At 38.4% G+C, this 23,534-nt stretch overlaps 1 protein-coding gene across 2 annotated transcripts in view; it reads right to left on the bottom strand.

Annotated features, from left to right (window-relative positions):
• The window catches only part of TYRO3 (TYRO3 protein tyrosine kinase), a 105,092-nt gene that overhangs the window by 33,538 nt on the left and 48,020 nt on the right, over nt 1-23,534 (bottom strand). For both annotated transcript variants that reach the window (XM_087875829.1, XM_034417802.3), the window contains exons 4-6: nt 17,320-17,490; nt 13,250-13,336; nt 3,016-3,131 (exon numbers count right to left, since the gene is read on the bottom strand). In XM_087875829.1, coding sequence (XP_087731955.1) covers nt 3,016-3,131; nt 13,250-13,336; nt 17,320-17,490 — 374 coding nt within the window. The remainder of the gene's footprint in view (nt 1-3,015; nt 3,132-13,249; nt 13,337-17,319; nt 17,491-23,534) is intronic.

Genomic DNA, 23,534 nt, shown 5'->3' with positions numbered 1-23,534 from the left:
CAATGGCAACCAGAACAGCTAGCAAAAGTACCAGCATCATCTGATTCCATGGTTACTTGGGTGACCAATGTGATGAAACAATAGAGCACTTACACCCTACTAAGGCAAATGAAGAGTTAAGAGGGCACTTCCTATAAGAGGACAGAAAGATAACAAACTGGAGAGATGTGCATGCATGCACACACACACAACTGGCAGCAGACATTTGGTCATTGTGATTGGATAGTGCTGGCAAAACACTGAAAAAAAGAAACCAATTCTGATTATAAATGTGAAGTTCTGAACCTTTTGACAAACAGTTTATATTAATATTAATATTAATAGGGGTGTCAAACTTGATTTCATTGAGTTGTGTTTGACCTCAGGGGGCCAGGGTGGATGTGGCCAGCTTGACGTCACTCGTATTGGGGGCGCCTGTGGTGGCCCGAGAGCTCTGCCAGCAAAAACGGGCTCCTGAGCTCCATTTTCGCTGGTAGAGGCACCAGTCGTTACTGTTTCCAGGGCGGCCCCACGGGCCAGATCTAAGCACCCCACAGGCCAGATCTGGCCTGCGGGCCTTGAGTTTGACACCCCTGATCTATTCAGACAATGTGGTCTTGTTAAATAAAATGTTGAATGATCTACTAACAGTAAACAAAGGGACTGGCTATAATACTCTCCTCCCTCCCTACCACAAGAAGAACTAGAGTAGAGAGAACCTCAGCATACAAAGTCTAAATTTATAATTTTGGAGTAGTGGCAATAAGATTTTGAACTATTTATACCCGCCCAAAACTTTGCAGAATATAGGCAACATCTGAACGAATAAATTTAGCCACTTTCTCATCAACAGAAAATTCCAATCTTTGAAAATTTCAAGAACAAATCCAGGTAGAGTAAATTACAGCAGTCCAACCTAAATGTTAAATCCATGCATAGATCTTCTCTAGACAGGGCCATAGCTGGTAGAGCAGATCATCTCAGAAAAAAATTACTGTCATCACCAAGGTTGTCTCTACATTAAAAACTTAGGAGAACTCCTACACTGTATATTTGAATTTTAGAAGTCAAAATTGGGAAACTGGGAAGGGGGGATTGTATAGAGCAGGGCTGGGCGACTATGGCCCCTTTATGACCTATGGACTTCAGCTCCCAGAATTCCTGAGCCAGCATGCTGGCTCAGGAATTCTGGGAATTGAAGTCCACAGTTCATAAAAGGGCCATAATTGCCCAGCCCTGGTATAGAGTGTGGGTGATGTGTAGTCAAAATAACATTCAATTGTAAAAGATGGCTTCCAGGTCTGACAACATCTCTAATAACAACTGCAAATGTCTATTTCACAGGGTCTTCTTTCCTACAGACAGTATCTTCATGGTATAAATTAAGTCTCAGCTTCTTCATTTCAGGATGAGTATAAGTATAACAGGAATTCGTAGGTGTTGCTTTGGTCAACCCCAATTTTGGCTTTGGTTTGCCCACTGCTGGAATGCAGCCATGGAATGAATGCACATCTTATGAGTGTATGTATGCCTCAAAGTGAAAAAAAGTTCTCCACCCTTATTTTGTGTGCTGTTTCTTATTCTTGATTCTGCCACGCCCTCAGGACTTTGGCCTCCGGTGTTTCTGCTTCAGGGACACCTGCAGCTCAGTTTTGACAACAGCACATCGGAGAACTGTGTGAACTGGTTCAATCTGAAACGCAATTACCACAATCAATTGCTCCAATGCATGATCAGGTTGCAAAGCTTGTTATTGCCTATTGTTCAGTGATTCTTGTTGGGACAGGCCTCAGAAGATTTGACGCTTGAGACATAGCAGGAGCAGGCACATGTTCCTCAGCCTTTCTGCAATATCGCCAACACCTAAGTGATTTTTGTACTTGAAGCAGAAAATCCCTCAAGTTCTCTGCCTTTATCTGAAACTCAAACGTGAAATGGTCCGTTCATGATTTATATATTTCTTCCTGGAGCTCCACAACAATATAGCTTCAGAAATGCTTTATAACGTTTCCTATGGAGTTATGGGCCAAATGTTTCCTCATTGGCAAAAACTCTTACATCTGGGAATGTTTTTATTCCTCCCCTTTCCTGCAGTAAAGACGCCCCATTAGCATCCTCCTATGCCATTTCAAAGGGCAGTTTTGTCACTCATGGTGACGAGATGTCCAGATGAAACCTGCAGTCTTTGTAAAACCAGGGCATGTAAGACAGAATTATAACTTGTTCCAACACTGAATATGAAAGGTAGAAACGAAAGCTTGACTGGTAGAACCTAATGAAGCTGTAAGATTCAGTAAAGTAAAAGTAAAGTCCATTTTATTCGCTTTTTTATTTTTTGGGAAAAAAATTAACAGCAATACGCTAGCCTCAGTTATCCATAATATTAAATATGATCCCAATTATATATATTTACCGGTAATTATGGCATTAAAAAGATACCATATTTTCTAGGATTTGATGACAAATGGGATCAAATAATGTCCTTTGACATTTAAAGGATTCAAAGGCCTATCAGGCCATCTCTGCCTTCAAGTCGAAACCCCTTGTTGCCTGCATATCAGTAGTTTTAAAGATATACCAATTCCAATTTGGCTCACAGTCCACACTTCTGAACAAGATTTTATTCTCTCTCTCTCTCTCTCTCTCTCATTCTCTCTCTCTCCCACCCTCCCCCTCTCTCTTTTTCTCTAGATATTTTTTATCCCACCTTTATTATTTCCATAAATAAATCAAGGTGGCTAACATACCTAATACTCTTTCCTCCTCCTATTTTCCCTACAACAACTTCATTCTGATCCTTAGCATTTTATCAAGGTCTGGACCCAGAATTAGAAGTCTGTTTGAATGCAGATTAACTTTTTCCCTCGTCTGCTGTTTGTGACAAAGTCAATCAAATAACATTAGATTAAGTAATGGGGAATTTATAAAGCTCCATTGTTTATAACAGTGGAAGCTCAAATTAGAAAACAAGTTTTTTCATGCAAAAATGTTTAGCAGTTTAGTCTCAAGAAGGACATATATGTAATCATTTCATACCTGTACTGCACAAGAGTGTAGGGGGGAAAGGCCATCGAATCCGGGTTGCCAAGTGACACTGGCATTGTTGCTGGTGATGTTAGTGACTGTCACATTGAGAGATGGGAAAGGGATTGCTGAAACAGAAGGAAGATTTTTAACATATGCAAAACTGAGCGGTTATTTACATAGAAATGTGCAAGTGCTACAGTCTGGGGAATTTGGACAAGATCCCTGAGAGGTGCTAATTGAGCTATGAATGAACAGAGGTAGCCTGCTCATGACATTATAAATCCTGATTAACATTGCATATCTTTTTTCCCAAGTTGATGGTTAAACAGAGAAAATAAGGAACATCTGTTGCTTTCAAAAACATTCTGTTATGGAGTCTGAGAGTCAAGTGATAATAGTCTGACATTTCTTAAGCCTTTCAAATAACATGGCAATAGTACAACCCCTATGTCATACTTGCATGTGTCTCTTATAATACTACTGATACACACATACATACAAAAACACATTTTCTTCCGTTATGTTGTGTCCGGCAGTTTTCTTGGCAAATCTTGGCTGGCTTGCCATTGTCGCCTTCCTAGGGCTGAAAAAAGTGACTGGCCCAAGGTCACCCAGCTGACTTTATGCCTAAGATTGGTCTAGCATCTCCTGGTTCCTAGTCTGGTGACTTAATCACTACAGCAAAGTAGCTGTCATTACTAAAATATTGGAATACATTGGAGAAGAACAGTATTAACAGAAAATCTACAGAAATTCAGACACGTTTGTTCAATTTTTATAAAAAATATGCCATGAAAATGCAAAATGTGACATTTTAAATCATTATTAGGGAACAAGCCACCCTACATCATTCACCAAGCATCCATTTACGTTCATTCTGTTGAGCTAATCGAGACCATCAACCCTTTTAAAACTTCTATCTCATTCTGAAGTTTATGAGGCTTGTAAAAATTCTGGGTATGTAATGAAATTCATCTGATGATACATCACCCAATGTCAGAACAGCATCACTTTCTTTTAGTCTCAGCAAACACAAAAGGGGTTGCAATTGCTCTGAAGTCATTGGAGTCACTGATGGTGCAGGCAAGCAACTCTCATTTAGCTGGGAAACCCTTAGTCTCCTGATTATGAGTCATAGTTGTTTGGCAAGTTCAATTACTGTAATTCTATCATTTTCAAGGTTGTATAAAAAATCTGGCATCAGCTGAAGCTTCTATGTGTGTGTATCAGTACCGTGTTTCCCCGAAAATAAGACCCTGTCTTATATTTTTTTGAACCCCGAAATAAGCGCTAGGCCTTCTTTTCAAGGTGGTCTTATTATTTTGGGGCGCGTGGAGCAAGACGGGGCTCCTCTTGCCATCTTACCTGATTTCTAGCTCTGTCTACCTACCCTAACCAGAGGAAATGGCGGGGACCGGTTGTGTATGTGTTTAAATATTTTCAGGGAGGACTTATTTTCGGGGGGGCGGGCGGACTTATTTTAGTGCATGCGCTCAAACGCCCGATTGGGCTTATTATCTGGGGAGGTCTTATTTTTGGGGAAACAGGGTACTATTGTATGGAAGAAGTTTGACCTTTTCCATATTTTCCTGCCCAAATTTCTATATTCTCCAAATTAGGTTGTATAATACCCTCTCTTCCCCCTCCGATTAAGTGAGAAGATCTTTTGACATAGCACCCAATAATAAACCTGGATTTACTGGAGAAATTTGTTTCTTGTGTTTATTTTAAAACAACTGAATTTTTTAAATTACCGGTATTATTCTATTATATTATTACTGATTATGGGCTTTAAAATAATTTATATTTTACAGTTTGATTTCTGAATTTGTAATCTATTTCTCTTCTTTGTTGCTTGATGTAATATTGAGCAGTTTTGGCAACTGCCCAGAGAACTTACATTAATTGGTAATTAGGAAAACAAATCACATTGATGGGTAAAAAGTCTACACCCAACCCTTTGCACTACTTCAGAATTTCCACAGCCTGAACCAACTTTATTCATGCGTTATATATGCATATGGCAGGCACTCCCCAATGTCATGTGGTTTTAATTACGCTATTACTCCATATCTGAATACTTCAGAAGAGAAACCACTGTTCAGAAACTGTTTCTCTTACACATCTGCAGAAAATGCACAGAGGAGGCTAGATTAGATATGTGATGTCAGGGGCAAGATACACAGAGTAGAACCTATCATTCTTTGCCCTTATTTTATTCATTTCTGCCATATAGGACATTACAAAAATGTAATGTCTTCTACACATTAGTCACACTACACACTGAATATTGCGGATACCACTTCCAGAGGTTACCTATGGATCTTATGAATACAAAAGCCAACAACACAGAACCAAACAGAAGTTGGCAACTTCAAGGAATGATCCATTCCTCTTGGACCCTTTTGGTTTAGATCAGGGGTGTCAAACTCAAGGCCTGCGGGCCAGATCTGGCCCATGGGGTGCTTAGATCTGGCATACAGGGCTGCCCTGGAAACAGCAAAGGACTGGCTCGCAGTGCCTCTGCCAGCAAGAATGGAGCTCGGGAGAGCTGCAGGCGGCCCTCCCGAGCTCCGTCTTCACTGGCAGAGGGTTGCACAAGGCCAGCACAGCTGAAAACGGAGCTCAGGAGCCCATTTTTGCTGGCAAAACACTCAGGCCACCACAGGCACCCCCGACACAAGTGACATCAAGCTGGCCATGCCCACCCTGGCCTCTCAAAGTCAAACACAACTCTGATGAAATCGAGTTTGACACCCCTGGTTTAGATCATCCTGGACAATAGGCTAAAAACTGCTACATCTCCTCACTAATTACATTGCAAATGATGCTAGGAAAGAACACGTCTTCACAATTCAAGTCTTGCTTGAAAAAGCTCCAGACGTCCTCTTTCCATAAGCATTCTGAGATTAATTTCTTTTTCTTTTTTTCATTTGTACTTTATCACTGTTGTCATTGTGACATTCATTGGCAATATTTCATTAAAAGTATATAGGAAGACAGGATAAATTTGAAATGAAATGAAGTCACAATTTGGATGAGTCTCATAATAAAACACATGTTTGAAAGTACAAGGAACTGTCAATGAACAGGAAAAGAAAGTGGGAATGCATAGGAGCAGTTGCCTAATCATAACACTTTTTTTTTTTTTTTGGGGTAAACACTAGAAATAAAAAGGGTAAAGATTTTGATGACACTGCTGGTTTGAGAAAACTATTTCCAATTTCTTCCTGGGTTTGTTGTCTTTTTAAATATAAATTCAAGCTGGTTGCCTCTCACTTCTCTTGTTCTGGCCCGTTTTCCCCTCGTTTACTCTCAAGCTCCTCACTCTCCATATGTTCTCTCAGATCCACTCCTTCACTGCTCCCGTCATCTCCTGTTCCTACTCATGGCTCAATGGTTCCATTCATGTTGCTACTGATTCTTGAAACCAACTCCCACTCCTTGCTTGGCAAACACTTCCTCTTACCTTTAGATCTTGCTTAATTTGCCTGCCATTAGTTTCTAGAACAGAAATTCCTCATATTTTGTTTACTTGCAGTGCTTTCAAATATCTTGCCCAAAGAGTTCTAAATATATCTGAAAATTCAGTCGGAGCTGAAAACCTAAATCTAGCTTCTCCTCATCTCTCCAAAGCTCCGAACCTTAGAAGAACTAACTTTTGGTCACCATTAGTAAAAGGGGATTCAGTTCCAATCCTTGCTGGGCAAGTCTATTGCCTCCAAACAAAGAAAGTGCAGTTTTCTGTTAAGAACAGAAGAGTTAAAGCAGGGGTGTCAAACTGAAGGCCCAAGGGGTGCTTAAATCTGGCCCACGAGGCTGCCCTGGAAACAGCGAAGGACTGGCCATGGTGCCTTTGCCAGTGAAAACAGCTCCCAATCTCCGTTTTCGGCTGGGACAGTCTCCTGCAACCCTCTTCCAGAGAAAACAGAGTTCCTGAGGGCTGCACGCGGTCCTCCTGAGCTCCGTTTTCGCTGACAGAGGGTTGCAGGAGGCCGTCCCAGCTAAAAACAGAGATTGGGAACCCGTTTTCTCTGGTAGAGCAGTTGGGCCGCCACAGGCAACCCTGACACTAGTGACGTCAAGCTGGCCACACCCACCCTGGCCCCCTGAGGTCAAACACAACTCTGATGCAGCTCTCAATGAAATCAAGATTGACACCCTTGAGTTAAAGAATTAAATAACATCCCCCCTGGATCAGATCACAGTTTCAAGAAGTTTGAAATTCTTTCCCACCGTTAGAGTGGGTCAAATCAATTAGAAAGTGGCATCCATAAATAAAATCAATATTTTTTTCACCCTCACTGTGATTTGTTGGAAACAATCTAATGACCTGGTTTGAACATAATCCAGACTGTATAACACATCAGCTGCAAGAATACCCCACAACTGCAATACTGAAATTCAACAGTAAAATTTGTAAAATAGTACAACAGTAATATACTGATTTTCAGCAGCAGTTTTGGAGATTTGGAACCACACTTCCTCTGTAAGGAAAAAATGCTCTCATTCTCACTCTGATGCCCACCTATCTCCAGAGCTGAGCAGAAAATTGTTCATTTTCTTTCAGGCCCATCTTTTCAGTTTATGCCATTATTTCACTAGAAGGCTTTCAGCACCCTGCCAGGTTGAAAAATTGAATTCCAGCTCCTGATCTAGAAGACATTGCCCATCCCAACGTTAACAGTAAGCCTGTTCAGATCAATACTGGCTTACAGCGCCAAATATCTCTCCTTCCAAATCATTCTATAAATGTAGTTTTGCACCTGTGGGAAGTGACCCAAGAGCAGTGGTGAAATCCAAACTTTTTTACTACCAGTTCTGTGGGCATGGCTTGGTGTGCGTGGCTTGGTGGCCATGGCAGGGGAAGGATACTGCAAAATCTCCATTTCCACCCCACTCTGGGGCCAGCCAGAGGTGGTATTTGCCGGTTCTCCAAACTACTCAAAATTTCCGCTACCGATTCTCCAGAACTTGTCAGAACCTGATGGATTTCACCCCTGCCCAAGAGGCATCTTATACCCTTGAGCTGGCACAGCACTAGTTCACAGATCATTCTAAACCAAGAAAACCTAAACAAATTATTGAACTATGGGGAAACCTCAGTATTTTTTTTCTTAGTGTCACTCTACACCTGCCCTTTTCACCTGTTCTGTATTTGACTTCCAACCTGGCCTTAACAAAAAGTATAATATACCAGCATAATGCAAGATGGATGAAAAATCATTACAGAAGCCTTCACTTAACAGCCTCAGTTGAACTGGGAATTTTGGTCCCAAGTTGTTGTAGTAGCTAAGCAGGTCACCCCCTGTCTTGAGTAGTATTTTAGGACTATATTTACAACAGTCACTGCAGTAGTTGCATGAATCATGTGACTGTTAAGCAAATCCATTCTCCCAAATAGGTGGTTTTTGCCAATTTCTGGCAAAAAAAATGGTAGAAACCAGAAAAAAGTTGCAAATCGTAGTCACATAACCACAGGACACTGCAACTGCACTGCAGTAAATGCAAGTCAGGTGCCAAATGCTTGACATCTGACCCACCCCCCGCCCTGGGAGGAAGGGTTATAAGTAACTTTTGGGGGGTCTGTTGGAACTTTGAACATTCTTTAGGCAACTGATAATTAAGTGAGAACTACCAGTATGAGAAAAACAGAAAACAGAATAACAGAGTTGGAAGGGACCTTGGAAGTCTTCTAGTTCAACCACCTGCTTAAGCAGGAAACCCTACACCACTTCAGACAAATGGTTATCTAATATCTTCTTAAAAACTTCCAGTGTTGGAGCATTCACAACTTCTGGAGGCATGTTGTTCCACCGATTAATTGTTCTAACTGTCAGGAAATTTTTCCTTAATTCTAGGTTGCTTCTCTCCTTGATTAAGTTTATAAGAGTTGGATCATTGATGGCAATGACTACTAGAAATGTTTTTGGTGAAGACATTTCACATAAATCAACCCCATTTGATCTGAAAAAACATGACTAGATTGGTGCACAAGAAATGCTAGTATCTTTCTACCAAGAGATGTCCTCATTTAGCGATCATAACTGGGACAACAACCCAGTCATTAAACAAAGTTGGGCCTGTGCTTATGATCTTACTTCAGCTTTCCTTTTCTTTACAGACCTGGAACGTCATAAATCTGGGTGTTGGTTTCAAAGTTACTATTTCATCATTGTTGTAACTGGGAATGTCTATGGAGATTCTCAGTCATCCAGGTTATGGTTGTTTCAAAGGTGCTTTTTCAAGAGGCAACTGGGCATTCTTGTTTTTCTTTGAAGATGTTTCACTTCTTCTCTAAGAAGCTTCTCCAGGTCTGAGACAAGTCCAGTTGTCTCTTTCATGTTGTCTCTTGAAAAAGCACCATTGGAGTAAGAGCCTTGGTAGCACAGTGGTCTAAAGCACCCTGTTATTAACACAGCTGCCTGCAATTACTGCAGGTTCGAATCTTACCAGGCTCAAGGTTGACTCAGCCTTCCATCCTTTCTAAGATAGGTTAACGCTTAACGCATTGTAAGCCGCCCTGAGTCTCCGGAGAAGGGCGGCATATAAATCAAATTAAAAAAAAAAAAAAACTGGAAATGGTAACGACCAGTTGCTAAGCAAGGAATATCTGTACTCCACACTTTATATTTGGCAACATTTATTCCAGCTACAAATTTAGAAAAACAATGTAAAACTTGGCTTTTCAAATCCCTTGACCTGGTCTGAGGATGGGGTTTTAAGGGTTTTAATGGGTTAATTTTAATTTTTTTAGATTTTAGTCTTTATTTTTATTGTGGCTTGTGTTTTATTGTTGTGAGCCGCCCTGAGTCCATTGTGAGATAGGGCGGCATATAAGCCGAATAAAATAAAATAAATAAATAAATAAATAAATAAATATCTATGGTACCCCACCCCCGGCTTCCTGTCTCACTTGTCTTGTCTTGTCTGTCTGTCTGTATCTACTTACCTACCTATTTACCTGTCTATCTATCAGAAGGTGGCTTAGGATCTGGTTACTTACGGGACCACCTACTACCACCAATAGCCTCCCATCAACCGGTACGCTCTCATAGAGAGGGGGGTTCTCCGGGTGCCGTCGGCCAAACAATGTCGACTGGCGGCCCCCAGGGGGAGAGCCTTCTCTGTGGGGGCACCTACTATCTGGAATGAGCTCCCCCTGGAGATACGGAGGATCCCGGATCTGCGCACCTTCCACTGCGCTCTCAAGACCTTTTTATTCCATCAGGCGGGCCTGGCCTAATCTTTTTTCCCCTTCTTTTTTAATACATAAATTTTAATTTGTTTTTAAATGATTGGGGTGTTTTAAATCTGTCTGGGCCAAATTTGTTTAATTTGGTTTTATTCTGTATTTTAAATTTTGTATTTATGTATTTTATTGTTTGGCTGTTCACCACCCTGAGTCCTTTGGGAGTAGGGCGGTATATAAATCAAATAAAGACTAAAGAAAGACTAAAGGTGGTGCACTGTAAAGCAAAATGCCAGCTTTCAGCATCACCCATATAAAAATAGGGATGATTGCATAAAAGAGTGCTTTATGACTGGCTTCTCCTACCACAACAGTCATTTCATGATTAAGCAAGGTTACAGTGGTCATTTTGTCAAGTAGCCAAAACGTGCTCTCTAGAGTCTAAATGTGCTCACCAATTTAAAATGGTTGCATATCCCTGTCAAAAAGAGTACCAAAGCAATTACATTCTTTGACTAAGAGAAAAGCAACTTTCAGAATCCTGAACCTTCATTGGATATTACATTCCCCATCATGGATCAGGGTCACTCTGTACAAGATAGCTATGGCTGCATATATGATCCTTTGGCTTCTGGTGTGAGCCATGGCTGACTGAAATCCACAAATCAGTAAAGATGAAAACTGTTGTGAAAAATGAAAGACCAGTGATAAACCAGTTCTTCAAATCTCTCTGGAAAAGGGGAGATCAAGAGATCGTCCATGAGTGCATTAAATGGCAGGTCCTCATACAGAGACCAAAAACAGTGATCTCGCACAAGTTTATGTGCTTTAAGCCAAGGGAGACAACATCTTAACTCCACAGTCATGGTAGAGCCTTCCATAAGGACACTAAGACAGTTAAAACTCATTTTCTAATCACATTTGAAAATGTGAACCACCGTATTGAAATTAGAGATTTTCAAAATGGTGAGTTTAGTTTGATACCTAGTGAGTTTTCTCTTTTCCTTTACATTTAAGAAATTTTAAACAGAGTCTTAAGAATTTAAAATAATATACAATTGGCAGAAAGCCAAAAAAGCAGTTTTGATTTAAAAAAGATTTAAACTGATTGGGAAACCAGAGACATTTGAAACATTGATGATTTTAGTTATAAGATTTGAAAAAAAACAAGTATGTAATTAAATAATATACCCATGGGAAATGACTGAAACAGAACTAAACCCATATTAGGAATCGAAGCTTGATGAGGGTTGCCAATGAACAGTAGAGGGAACTAAAGAATTAGGCAGAAAAGAGTTAAAATGGCTAAGCAGGCTATAACTTTTCTTATTTTAAAGAGGTTTTTTTTAAAAAACCATGGACTAAAATATTAATAACCAATGTCAGAAAGGAAACAGATTTCAATGAAAACCTTTAGAAGATGATGAGAAAAACTTTTTAAATATTTGCATAAACAATGTAGAGTTTGAAGGCATGGAAAACAACAAAATTGAGATTACCAATATGGAAATACAAAAAACAACTCAGGAAAAAGATCTGGACATGGGACAGCTACAGGAAAATTTGGAAAACGGCTTTTTGGGATTTACAAAGTAGGTTGGTAAAAGCTTTGAAGACTCCTTTCAGATGCCAAAGAATGATGAAAGCTCAAGTCCTATGATGCTGTAGGAATTATTTAAACGTCCATATTGAGTAGAGCAAAACGAAGGAATATAAAGTTGCACTATTTGGCCAGGGATAAGCTATTCGTCTGATATTTCTGTTAATTCATGATGAACTATTTGCTGAACTAAGATTAAAAAAATGATTTATGGATTTATAAACATTAGGTTATGGAGAGAACAGAATTTGTTATGTGTAACATTAAAAAAGGGTGAAAAGTTAATAAATCAGCTTATACGCAGTGTGATGAAGGTTGGAAGCTTCGTCTTTATTCTTATCTATGGTGCATTTTTCTTTTTTTCCTGCACCTTCTGAACTTTTTTTCTTCTAGTTTAGCTTGTATTCTGTTCATTAAAAACTTCAATAAGGCTATTTTTAAAAAGAAAAAAAATCCACTCTTCTCATTAATTCAACTCATTCATAACAATATACCCTTATATATTCTATTTTGCACAACAAGGAATGCAGCCAGTCAAGCCCCAATTATATTTCCTTGCCCTGCAAAAGTATTAATTATTCTTAACCTACACGTTTAGTTTCTTGTTGAATAAGAGAACAAATTGTGGGAGGAGAAAAAACTACTTTAGAAGCAAAACATTGTTATGCTTTAAATGAAAGATTAGTGCTGCAAAGTATAGAAAGATATAAAAGTAATGTTTTCCTAAAATGTAATTGTTCTAAGTGGCCTGTACCCTTCTGCTTTCAATAGCTCATGAAAAGCCAGTTCATTTGAGCAAAAGGATGATGGGAGACACTTTGGCTGCCAAGACACCAAATCTACAGTGTGCCTGCCAAAAAGGATGCTGTTCTCATTTACACATTGTAGACAATGTCATGATCACAAGCATCCATAGGAGAGACTAATGATGAAGCACGCATTACAATGTCGTGACACAAACCACATAATCGACTTTCTATATATAATGTCATGGCACAAGAACAAAAGACTGGAGTTTGTGCTGTGACATTCTGACTCATTCCATCTTCTCATATTCTTGCACCTGATTTTTATGGTTCCAGCACAATTTTTCTTCCAAAAAGACCTTTGATATTCTAACCTTAGACTTCCTAAGCTAAAACAAGGTTTCTTCCCTTGTATCTCATTCCATTCTTGAGCTGCTGATGATTTATATTTATTAGCAAATTTTCCTGATAAAGGGATGGGCCTGAATAAAAATATATTGAATTTTTTCAAAAAAAATTATTTAATCTGTTGAGAGCATGAAGAATCAGCTAAGAAGTAATGTGTGAGGGTTGTGTGTAGCAGTTTTAAAACATAGAGAAAAAAATTACTGTAGCTTAGTTTAGACTACTTTTTCCCTTTTCCTGTGAGGGAATAAACCTCTTTCTATGTTTCCATCTGTGGAAGGATAGGAAATGGTTTCTCACCTTTAATCTGTACAATAGCCGTTCGAGATGAAGATAATCCCTTTATGTTGTGGGCTTCACAGGAGAAAACTGTGCTTTGGTTAATACCTAGAAATCAGTCAAGAAAAAAGAATGGTTAAGGAAAAAAACCAGAAAACAATCTAAATATTTAATAATCCTTAGGGTAGAATTTTACAGATTTCACACACTGCTCAGATTTTACTTACGCAACTCAAAAGAACTGAACTGAAAGCTGATCAAAAATTATGTGGGTGTTTTGTGTACATGTTGGTATATTTATTATTTATTTTTTGGTTAAAGATAAAGGTAAAAGTTCCCCTCGCACATATGTGCTAGTCATTCCCGACTCTAGGGGGCAGTGCTCATCTCCATTTCAAAGCCGAAGAGACAGAGCTGTTTGAAGATGTCTCTGTGGTCATGTGGCTGGCATGACTAAATGCCAAAGGCACATGGAACGCTGTTACCTTCCCACCAAAGGTGGTCCCTATTTTTCTACTTGCATTTTTTACATACTTTTGAACTGCTAGGTTGGCAGAAGTTGGGACAAGTAACAGGAGCTCACCCCATTATGTGGCACTAGGGTTTCGAACCGCTGAACTGCCGACCTTTCTATCAACAAGCTCAGAATCTTAGCCACTGAGCCACCGCGTCCCTTAATTTATTTTTATTTTTATTTATTTATTTTTATTTATTTATTAATGTATTGGTTATAGTAATCCAAATCCAAAAGAGCCTTGGTGGCATAAAAAACCAAAAAAACCCTCAATAAAACAATTAAACATAAAACTGCACAGACAGGCTGGACTAAAACAACCTTAAAAGGAACACAAATCACAATAAGGCCCCACAAAATACATCAATACATGAATCCCAGTCCTGGATCCAAAGCCAGGTTTTAATAGTTTTCTGGAACCTCAAAAGGGAAGGCACTGTACTTATGGGGGGGAGGCGGGAGGAAAGGAGGCTGTTCCAGTGAAGTGAATAAATGAATAAGCTGTTTCAGAGGCAAGCTTATAGCAGTCTCCAGGAAAGAGATCACAAACATAGTTTCATAAGTTCCTGTTTCCTTTGCAAATTTTACAAATTTAGTTTCACAAATGTGCACATGAATGATGACTATATATCTGGGAATATATGTCGGCTTTACTATTAGACTACAGAAATAAAAGCTGCAGAATGAAAAGTTTTCAAGTAGAAACAGCACGCTAGCTCTTCAGAGCCGTTGTCTGCACACCCTGTGAAGAAAGACAAACTTCTACCTTTCCTCTTCCTTTCAGAGTTGTGTTTTCATCTACATTTTGGCCTGAATTTTGTCCTTTATCTAGAGAGCAGAATATTGCATGCACATGTGAAGGAAGTTTAATAGATCAAAATAGAGCATGGTTGAAGAACAAAATCAACTATGCTTTCAAATCAAAATTTCATTTTGAACTTGTAAAAATCCAGGTAATCATGCTTGAGCAATCTGAAACTTATTTAAAGGAAGTTTCATCTGATCCCATAAACAAGCTTCCTGGTAGTAAGAAAATCCTGTAAAATGATCCCTCCGTATCATAGGTTGGTAGAACTGCTAGGTAGTTTACAGCTAGACCTGTACATATATATACAGTATGTATATGTACATATGCATGCATGTATGCATATGTATAATGTATGCATATGTATATGTATAATAAATCAATTTAAAATTGCAGTTGCAAGATGCAGAATAAAAACATTAAAACAATGCAAAAACAGTATCAACAAGATATTTAAAAAATATCAATGAGGGTTGAGAACAATCCCCATAAGAGCTTAATGGCACAAGAACATTAAATCTCACAGACCATCTAAACCCCAAACCCTGAAACATATCTGGGTCTTCAATGCTTTAAGAAAGGCCAGCAAGGTCAGGATCAATTTAACCTCAGAGGTTATGGTGTTCCAGATGGCAGAGTTAGGGTTAGGGTTATGGCATTTTTAGTTGAGGAGATCCAGGGTGTGCTCCTCCTGTTACACTGGGTGAGACAGGTAGAAACAATCAGTCCCTTACATAACACCCCCCCATCCTAACCATTAATCATGATTTACAAATTCCATTAGTTAAATTTGGAGAGCCAAAAAAACCTACATGCTAGCTTAGTATTATATGTGAACAGATTACCAGCTCCCACAAGGACATGGGATGCCGACTGAACCCAGAAATTGGGAAGTTCTAAGTCCAATGAGTCTAGTGCCAATCGCCCCGACCTTCAATAAAAGGTCATCTCTTCTTCAGAATAAATCACTGGAAAGAGGTTATCCAAATAGGATGTTTCTGATAAGTAACAATTAGCTTTACCATTCCTACAATTATTTATGATAGAACAATGGGATGGAAGGCCAGCCAGTCAGAAAGGGAATGTTTCTTGGAATGTTTATTTTGTCCCTTAACACGCCCAATGATAAGAAGCAAGGCCTCTGACGGGAGCTTAATGAGCAATTTCCCCCCAGGCAAAAGCATTGACTCTGCTAGTATTGTTGACATCATGCTGGTTGGAAGCACAGAACTATTGTGACTGAGAAAATGTATTTTTAAGCTCCCTGCGGAAGATTTAGAGGAGCAATGGGATTCTGAATGAGTTTATAAGCTTACTTTTCAATGTCCAATTTGCCCCACTGCACATATTTTTCATTGTGTTTTTGTAACTACTTATGGTATTGCTTGTGAAAGAAACACAATTGATACCACCAAGTTTCCATTACTTAGAAAACTGGAAGTGAGAGCTTTGAGGAAAATACATCTGTGGAAACTGGTCCCTGGAGGTTTTTAATCTCATCTTCAACTTGCCTTATAGTACTCGTTTCAAAATATGCTTAAGTCTGAGCTATAACTGAGGCTGCCTTTCAGGAAAGCATAGTGTACTGTCAAAACTTGTCCGGAGTAATCTTTATATTACCTTCACTAAAACTGAAGTTAACAAGCAGAAGTATATCAAAAGGTGAATCAAGAGATGTCAACAAGTTTTAAAACCTTCTTACGAAACCTCAGAGTTGCATATTTGGCATTAACTGATCAAACAATGAAAACATTCTTGTTGGTCTTTCGTACAATACTCAGCATGTTCCCAATATCTTCTACTGTAGGTATAGGCAGATATAAACACAGAAAAGCCAGACTGTGCCCTGAAAAGGTAATCAACTTTTTAATATACATCAGTTTAACCACTGAAAACATTGCCTCTTCCCACCCCACTTTCTTCCTGGTCTATTATTACTTTCTTTTAGCATTTCTGTGCTCTTACCTGCTGATGCCAGGCTTCTTTCCCTTCCTTATTATACACCTTTGTTCTTGCATGCCTAAGGAACTATAACTTTTTACAAGGTTTTAGCAAATTCATCTGATCCTTTCACTTCCTCCTTAGTGTTTGTGCAGAACAGGCATTAAATGAAACAGGGCATGTTAAGGCTTCGTTAAGGGCTTTCCAAGCAAATAATATACCTGTTTGAGGAAGCAATATTTCCTTTCAGTTTTAAGATAAATATCAACAGGAAATTCTCCTTTGCAGGTCTCCCATTTTGTCTTAAATCTAGAATGTCTTTTATTTGCTCCTAAACATAGGAAAAATATTCACTACAGATATATCTTTAAATTTGTTTTGAAAATCTCAAAGTTCTAGGTGGTAATCGTTTAAATCTCCCTAGCTGTAGATTCAACTGTGTTTTCTTTCATCTACTACAAACTGGTTCACATAACAGGCTTTTGATATTTGATAGAAAATAGAAACATTCATACAAGTCATTACAAACAATAAACAATTTTGAAAATAAAAACATCTTCCAACAAAATACTGGGATGGGGGGGAGAGAGAAATGTGTCTTTGTTTTTGAATTATCTAACTTGCCACTCAGAAATTTTTAGAAATCCTGTTGTCTTTGGTGAATTCAGTTCTATACTGGGTTCTCATTTGTTTTTTCTCTTTTTTAACACACTTGAGATACAATTTTACATTGTGTCAGAAACTGTGTATTAGTGTTGTTTATACCTTTGCCCTATTAGCCACCCTATTCCTTTCTGAATAGTTTTTATTTATCACAGGATGAAACCTTACCTGACACATTTAGAGTGGAGGGAGAGATATCTGGATGTCCAAGCCTGGAATCACCCATCCACCAAATAATTGTCACTGGCTCAGGTGGTCCTATTGCAGCACAGGCCATCTGGAAAGGCCTACCAGGGATGACTGACTGGTCTTTTGGCTCAACAGTGAAATAGGGAACACCTTGAAGAATAAAATGGAAGACGTTTGTATTTTATGGACTGAAACAGATGCATTTAATTCTTTCTTATCAGTTTATATTTAACAAAACACTTAATATCTCTTGCTCTCACAGAATATATTTTGATATTTGTGGCCATTTTTGTCACTTTCTCTATAAAAAGAAGACTCCACTGTCATTTGCAAGATCAAATGTGTCTTTGTATATTTTGTTACTGAAGGGATAAGTTGATCATTGAATGGGAGAAAGAAAGGAATAATTATTTTGATACACTGCCAGGTAATTTTTGAAACTATCCTAGCCTTTCTTGAAAATCTGGAATGTGACCTATTGACTGGAAAATCTGGAATGTGACCTATTGATAGGAAAATGGAGCACAGAGTGGATTTTACTATCTAATCCTTCTTTCAGATAATTCAAAGAGAAATTTCAACTGTTTTTGATAGAAAGGGGATCAAATAAATATGGTTTGCTGATGAAGGATTAGTTTTTTCTTTTTTGTTGTGTAAACTGTATGATAAGCATTATTCAACGAAACCATTTTACTATGAGCCTAGATGCATATCTGAGAAATAATTAAAAGATACCAACATAATTAGAAGCATGCATATTAAAAGCACCAAAATAACATGTGTTAAGTTTAGAAACTGTCAGAAGTTATACTCCTATTTTGTATTCTGACTCTGAATACCTTTCTTTGGCTACATATAAAAAAAATGTATTCAGAGATATAGCTGGCCCTTATTCTAAACTAACCAAAAAAATAATAAAATCTACAGCAAAGGAAAACAAATAAATGTTTGCCTTATAGTGCTTTTCTTGATGTCTTAGTTTATGCCAGGGGTGTCAAGGTCTGGGGCCCGGATCTAGCCTGCGGGGTATTTAGATCTGGCCCGTGGGGCCACCCTGGAAAAAACAGCGGACTGGCCTGCAATGTTTCTGCCAGTGAAAACAGGCTCCCGAGCTCCGTTTTCGGCTGCCACAGCCTCCTGCAAACCTCTGCCAGTTAAAACAGAGGGTTGCAGGAGGCCAACGTGGCTTTCCCAAGCTCTGTTTTCACTGGCAGAGGGTTGCAGGAGGACATGGCAGCCGAAAACGGAGCTCGGGAACCCATTTTCACTAGCAGAGCGCTCAGGCCACCACAGGCACCCCCGATACAAGTAACGTCGAGCTGGCCATACCCACCCTGGCCCCCCGAGGTCAAACACAACCCTGATGCAACCCTCAATGAAATCAAGTTTGACACCCCTGGTCAAGTAGCTAATTAATCCTAAATGACTCTTGATAACTGAAGGGGAGAAATGGTACCAATGTTGATATATTCATAATAAAACTACATTTATTGTGAATGCCTGAGAGAAGATTAAAAATATGTTTCAATGACAAATATAAAATTTTCCACCAATCCAAACATTTCATACTCACCAAATACCTGAAAATGTATTTAACATGTATTTCAAAGTTTAATTTTTTTTTTTTCAAAATAGCTTTGAGAAAAATGTAGCTTTTATAGAAAAAACACAGCTTCTCGTTTCAAATCACTTAGATATAAATGGTTGGCCACCCAGCTTTTCATGTTTGTCTTCTATATACTCTTTAAGTTTATTTTCAAATAGTTTTTTATCCATAACTGATGCTCCCAGAAATTATGTAAGTAACTTATTAACATATACTTTCTTGACGTTTTGAATACGTTTGGATTTATTTTAAATTCTAACCACTTATATGCATTTGAAGATAATAATTTTGGGCAAACCGCCTATGTTTAACAATTTTTGTGGGAAGAATACATAATCTAAACTTCTGGAAATCACTGATATTTAACTCTGATAGGATTATATCAGAAATTGATATTTACACAATGGCAACACTATCAGATAAAGAAAAATAAGCCCCAACAGTTTCCTAACTATGCAGGAATGTTCATTCTTATTTTCAAGTCATTTGACCTCTGATTAGCTGCCTGATCTTAAACAAATATCCCAATCCTTTAAACATTTTCTAAGTGATATCTAAAAACAAGTTGACACAGCTTTTTTCAACTATATAAATTGCTTACAATATTTTGTGGACATGATTCTAAACCAGAGATGAATTTTCTTGATTGATCTCAATGTACCACTCAATGTTCACTGAACTATATAGAGTAAGATTCAGAAGGATATGGCAAAGTCCAAATCTCCTGGATAAACACAACTGGACAACATGACCTTCCTCAGAACTGATTAGAACAGGAACTACTCCATGGCCAATGAAAAAGTCCCTATCATCAAGTACTATAAGGTAGCATGAATATCAGGGCTTGAAAAGCAAATCTAAACAATAGGTTAAGCAAGATGAATCTGGGTGCATCTGCATCAAGAGAAAAACATCACACCCAAAAAGTTTCTTTCCTCATACCTTACCCACTTCTCTCTTTTTTTCTAATTTTTAAGCCACTAAATTCACTTTTAATTTAATACCTGGAAATCAGTGGCAGCTGAAGTCAGCACATTAGTAAACCATCCATGCTTTAAATGAACACATTTGATCTGTAGGACCCCAAAACATTCAATTTTGTGTTTCCCAGCAAAAAAAATTATATCCTGGGCCAAATTCTTTTTCATGTTATAAACACCTGAAAAGATTTAAAAATAATATTTTAAAAAACCTAATGTTAATAAGTTAATTACTTCATTCTAATGATATAACACAGATTGACCATCGTCACAGCTTCAGGGTTCATTCAAGCTCTTTAATATTTTGGGTTTAATCATCCAATTTTCTTTATGGCTGTGGGCATAAAGAAAGACTGTGATCACCTCCCAAACAAACTTTCTAATCATCTAATTAGGTCTCATCCTTCTATTTTTTTAATTATGAGAGGACTAACACATAGGGGGAAAGTATCTGAGTTATGAGTCATGAACTCCCTGATCTGTCCACTTCTCAACAAGAAATTCACCAAGTGTCAATTCTAAGATCTGGTGCAAATATATTATATGAAGCTTGGTAAAATTAACACAAGCTTGCCTCACATAATATGCTAAACCAGAACATGGTTTTTTTTTTATTTTGGCTTAACACAAAGGCAGCTATTTTCCTGCTTTTGAGGACTATGTTTCATTGTTTACCCTTAGACACATTTAATAGTATGTAAATGTGAAGCCATTTATTATGTTGGTATATCATGTTGACCTTGGGCTAGTGATAGTCACTTTCTCTCAGCCTTAGGAAGGAAGCAATGGAAAATTGCTCCTGAAAAACCTTGCCAAGAAAACAGAAGAAACTTGTCCAGGCAATAACTAAGCATTGAATGGAAGAAAAGAAAATCATGGTATATGGCTTAGTGTTTGATATCACATCAGTAATTACTGTTTATTCAATAAACAATGCAGTAGTTCAACAAATTAAGATTTAGCACAGAACTGTTAATGTAGCTCTGAACTGTATTGGGGGGGGAGGAAAAAACAGATGTCACAGATTCATATGCTGTTTAAACGACATGACATGACATGAAATTCAGCTGTAAAAGGTTGCAAGTATGAACACTGATTTTCCTTTCACTGTTCTTCCATTCTAATCTAATCCCAGTTCCACTGATATTTTCAGAGGAAAAAGGCAGTCAAAGGAGCTGGGTCAGCTCTTTCAAAGTCCAGACTAGAATCACCAACCATAAGTACAGTAATTGAATCTTGCAAGTTTGAATGTATTAGGTATTATCTCTCTGCTTGCGTTTACAATGCAGTTCAAGAAACTAAGGAGGATCCCTTTTGAGACATTGGCCACGCCCCCATTCTTTCTGCAGGCTCAGCTGCCTCTTCTCTGACTGTTGCCTCATCTGTGATTCCTCCTCCTCCTCCTCCTCCTCCTGTCTTTCAAGGACATTTTCACAGAACATTATATGTTGTCTGCATCCATTCTCACAAATGTCCTAGATCCTCAAACTTTGCTCAAGTACACCATTATTCCACCATCACCTTTCCAGTGCCCACCAGACTGCAAGCTTCCTTGATTTTTATTTCACTTAGGTTACTTCTAAATAAATATATGAAATGAAAAGCCTGCAAGCTGTAAAGCAAAGTATCTGATTCAAGTATCCTTCATATTCCCAACTATAACTCCTGATCCCTCCTGAAAAATTTGTGCTTTGTTTAGAGATGAGGCTATCTGGCCAGAAAAACAATGGCTGAGGTAAACTAGGACTGTGAAAATATCCTGAAGGATTGAAAGAATGTTAAGAAATACAATGGGACTGTTCTCGTTTTGAGAGAGTTCTCCTAATCTGCTATGTATAATCTATTTGGTTCAAAGCTAGGGAAGTTCCTGCACTACTCTAGTGTTCTCCTGGGGCTGCTTTTCATTTTTAGAAGTTGGAATAGTATTTTAGGACACACATCTGCCATAAGACGACTTAATGATATTCCTTCAGATATTAAATAACTCACAAGATTGACATAAGTATTGAGTAACAATTTTAATTGACAGCTTGTTTTGTTTTCGTTCTTAAATAAACAGTTGCTCAAAATCCAAATCAAATAGCTCTTTGGCTCTGTTGGCTTTAAACTTGATATTTTTTGTTTTAGTAAAGTAAAAGCAATACTGTTTGACCTTCAGAGTTTAAGTTATGTCAACAGAAACATTTAGCCGTACAATTTTCTGGGGGGGAAATTCTATTTTCTATATATATGTAAGAATAGAAATGTAACCTGAGAAAACATCTCAGACAAGATCCTTCCTAGTTCTCATGAAAATAAAGGGAGGGAAGGGGTAAGCGAATTGAGACTTGCAAAATGCCACTACCATATACCTACATAAAAGAGTCTTGGCATGCATAACATTGGTTTCTTAGGCTGGTCTACCTTTAAGAGCTGACATCTATAGTCAGACTTCTCCTTTTTTTTTTTTTTTTTAAATTTGATTTATATGCCGCCCTTCTCCGAAGACTCAGGGCGGCTTACAATGTGCTCAGCAATAGCCTTCATCCTTTTGTATATTTATACAAAGTCAGCTTATTGCCCCCACAAACTGGGTCCTCATTTCACCTACCTTAGAAAGGATGGAAGGCTGAGTCAACCTTGAGCCTTGGCGAGATTCGAACCCTGCAGTAATTGCAGGCAGCTGGTCTTAAGCAGCTTAATAACAGGGTGCCTTAAACCCTAGTACTACCAAGGCTCTTTCCCTTCTGACACTAAAGACAACTATTTCCTTTTTACACTTGGAAAGGAGAAGGAAGATAGAGAATATGCTAAAGAGAGGATGTTTGGAGGAGGAGTAGCTCAGGGTATGACTGGGTAAGCCTAGCTGCTTTAATTTTACAAAGATGAGCTTAGTTGGCATCAGGGTGTATGTATCTCTGTGTGTGTGTCCGTCCTTGATATATCCTGATGAAATTCAAACACCCAATTTTTCTTACCTAGATTCTCTATTATCAGTTTCTACAGTGATCTCATTTTTCTTAAAATGACACTTAGCCTCTCTCTCCCCCTCCCTTTCTTTTAACTCCACAAGATAGTAGAGAAAACAAGAAAAGCAGAGGCTTCCTTGTTCCCAGTGTGGCTGACACAGCTCATGCAACCCTCCTGTATCATTTCTATCTGCTTACTGCCACTGAAAATCTCATTATTTCTTTCAGAAGAAGGATGGGGGGGGGGAACAGTATTGCAAGTATTTTTGTGCCAAAAAAAATAAAAATATCTAAAGAGCATGGTACTCTGAGCCCATGCTGGGACTCTGATTCAGCCATGAGTCAGAAAGCAAGCATTGCTTGCTGCATTAGAATGTAGCCCTGCCGCAGAATCCTTTCCAGTTATTATACAAGCTGACACTGATAACGTGGTCGGATCCAGGGCCATAATTATAGCCCATACAGATCCTCCCAAGGTAAGCTAAAGGAAGCCACCCATCCTTTATGAATCATGTAACTTTTAGACTTCACAGATGTATAGTTGCCAGGCCAAAGGCTCTCTAATATGTCCTCCATCCAATCTGCATAAACTGCCAAATACCCATCTAAACAGAAGGAATGAAGGAATAAAATCCTATATGCTACTCCCACACAGTTTCA

The sequence above is a fragment of the Pantherophis guttatus genome, chromosome 1 (genome assembly GCF_059756535.1).
Source record: "Pantherophis guttatus breed Tessera chromosome 1, ASM5975653v1, whole genome shotgun sequence".
Lineage (NCBI taxonomy): Eukaryota > Metazoa > Chordata > Lepidosauria > Squamata > Colubridae > Pantherophis > Pantherophis guttatus.
This window is presented reverse-complemented; position numbering and strand designations above follow the sequence as displayed.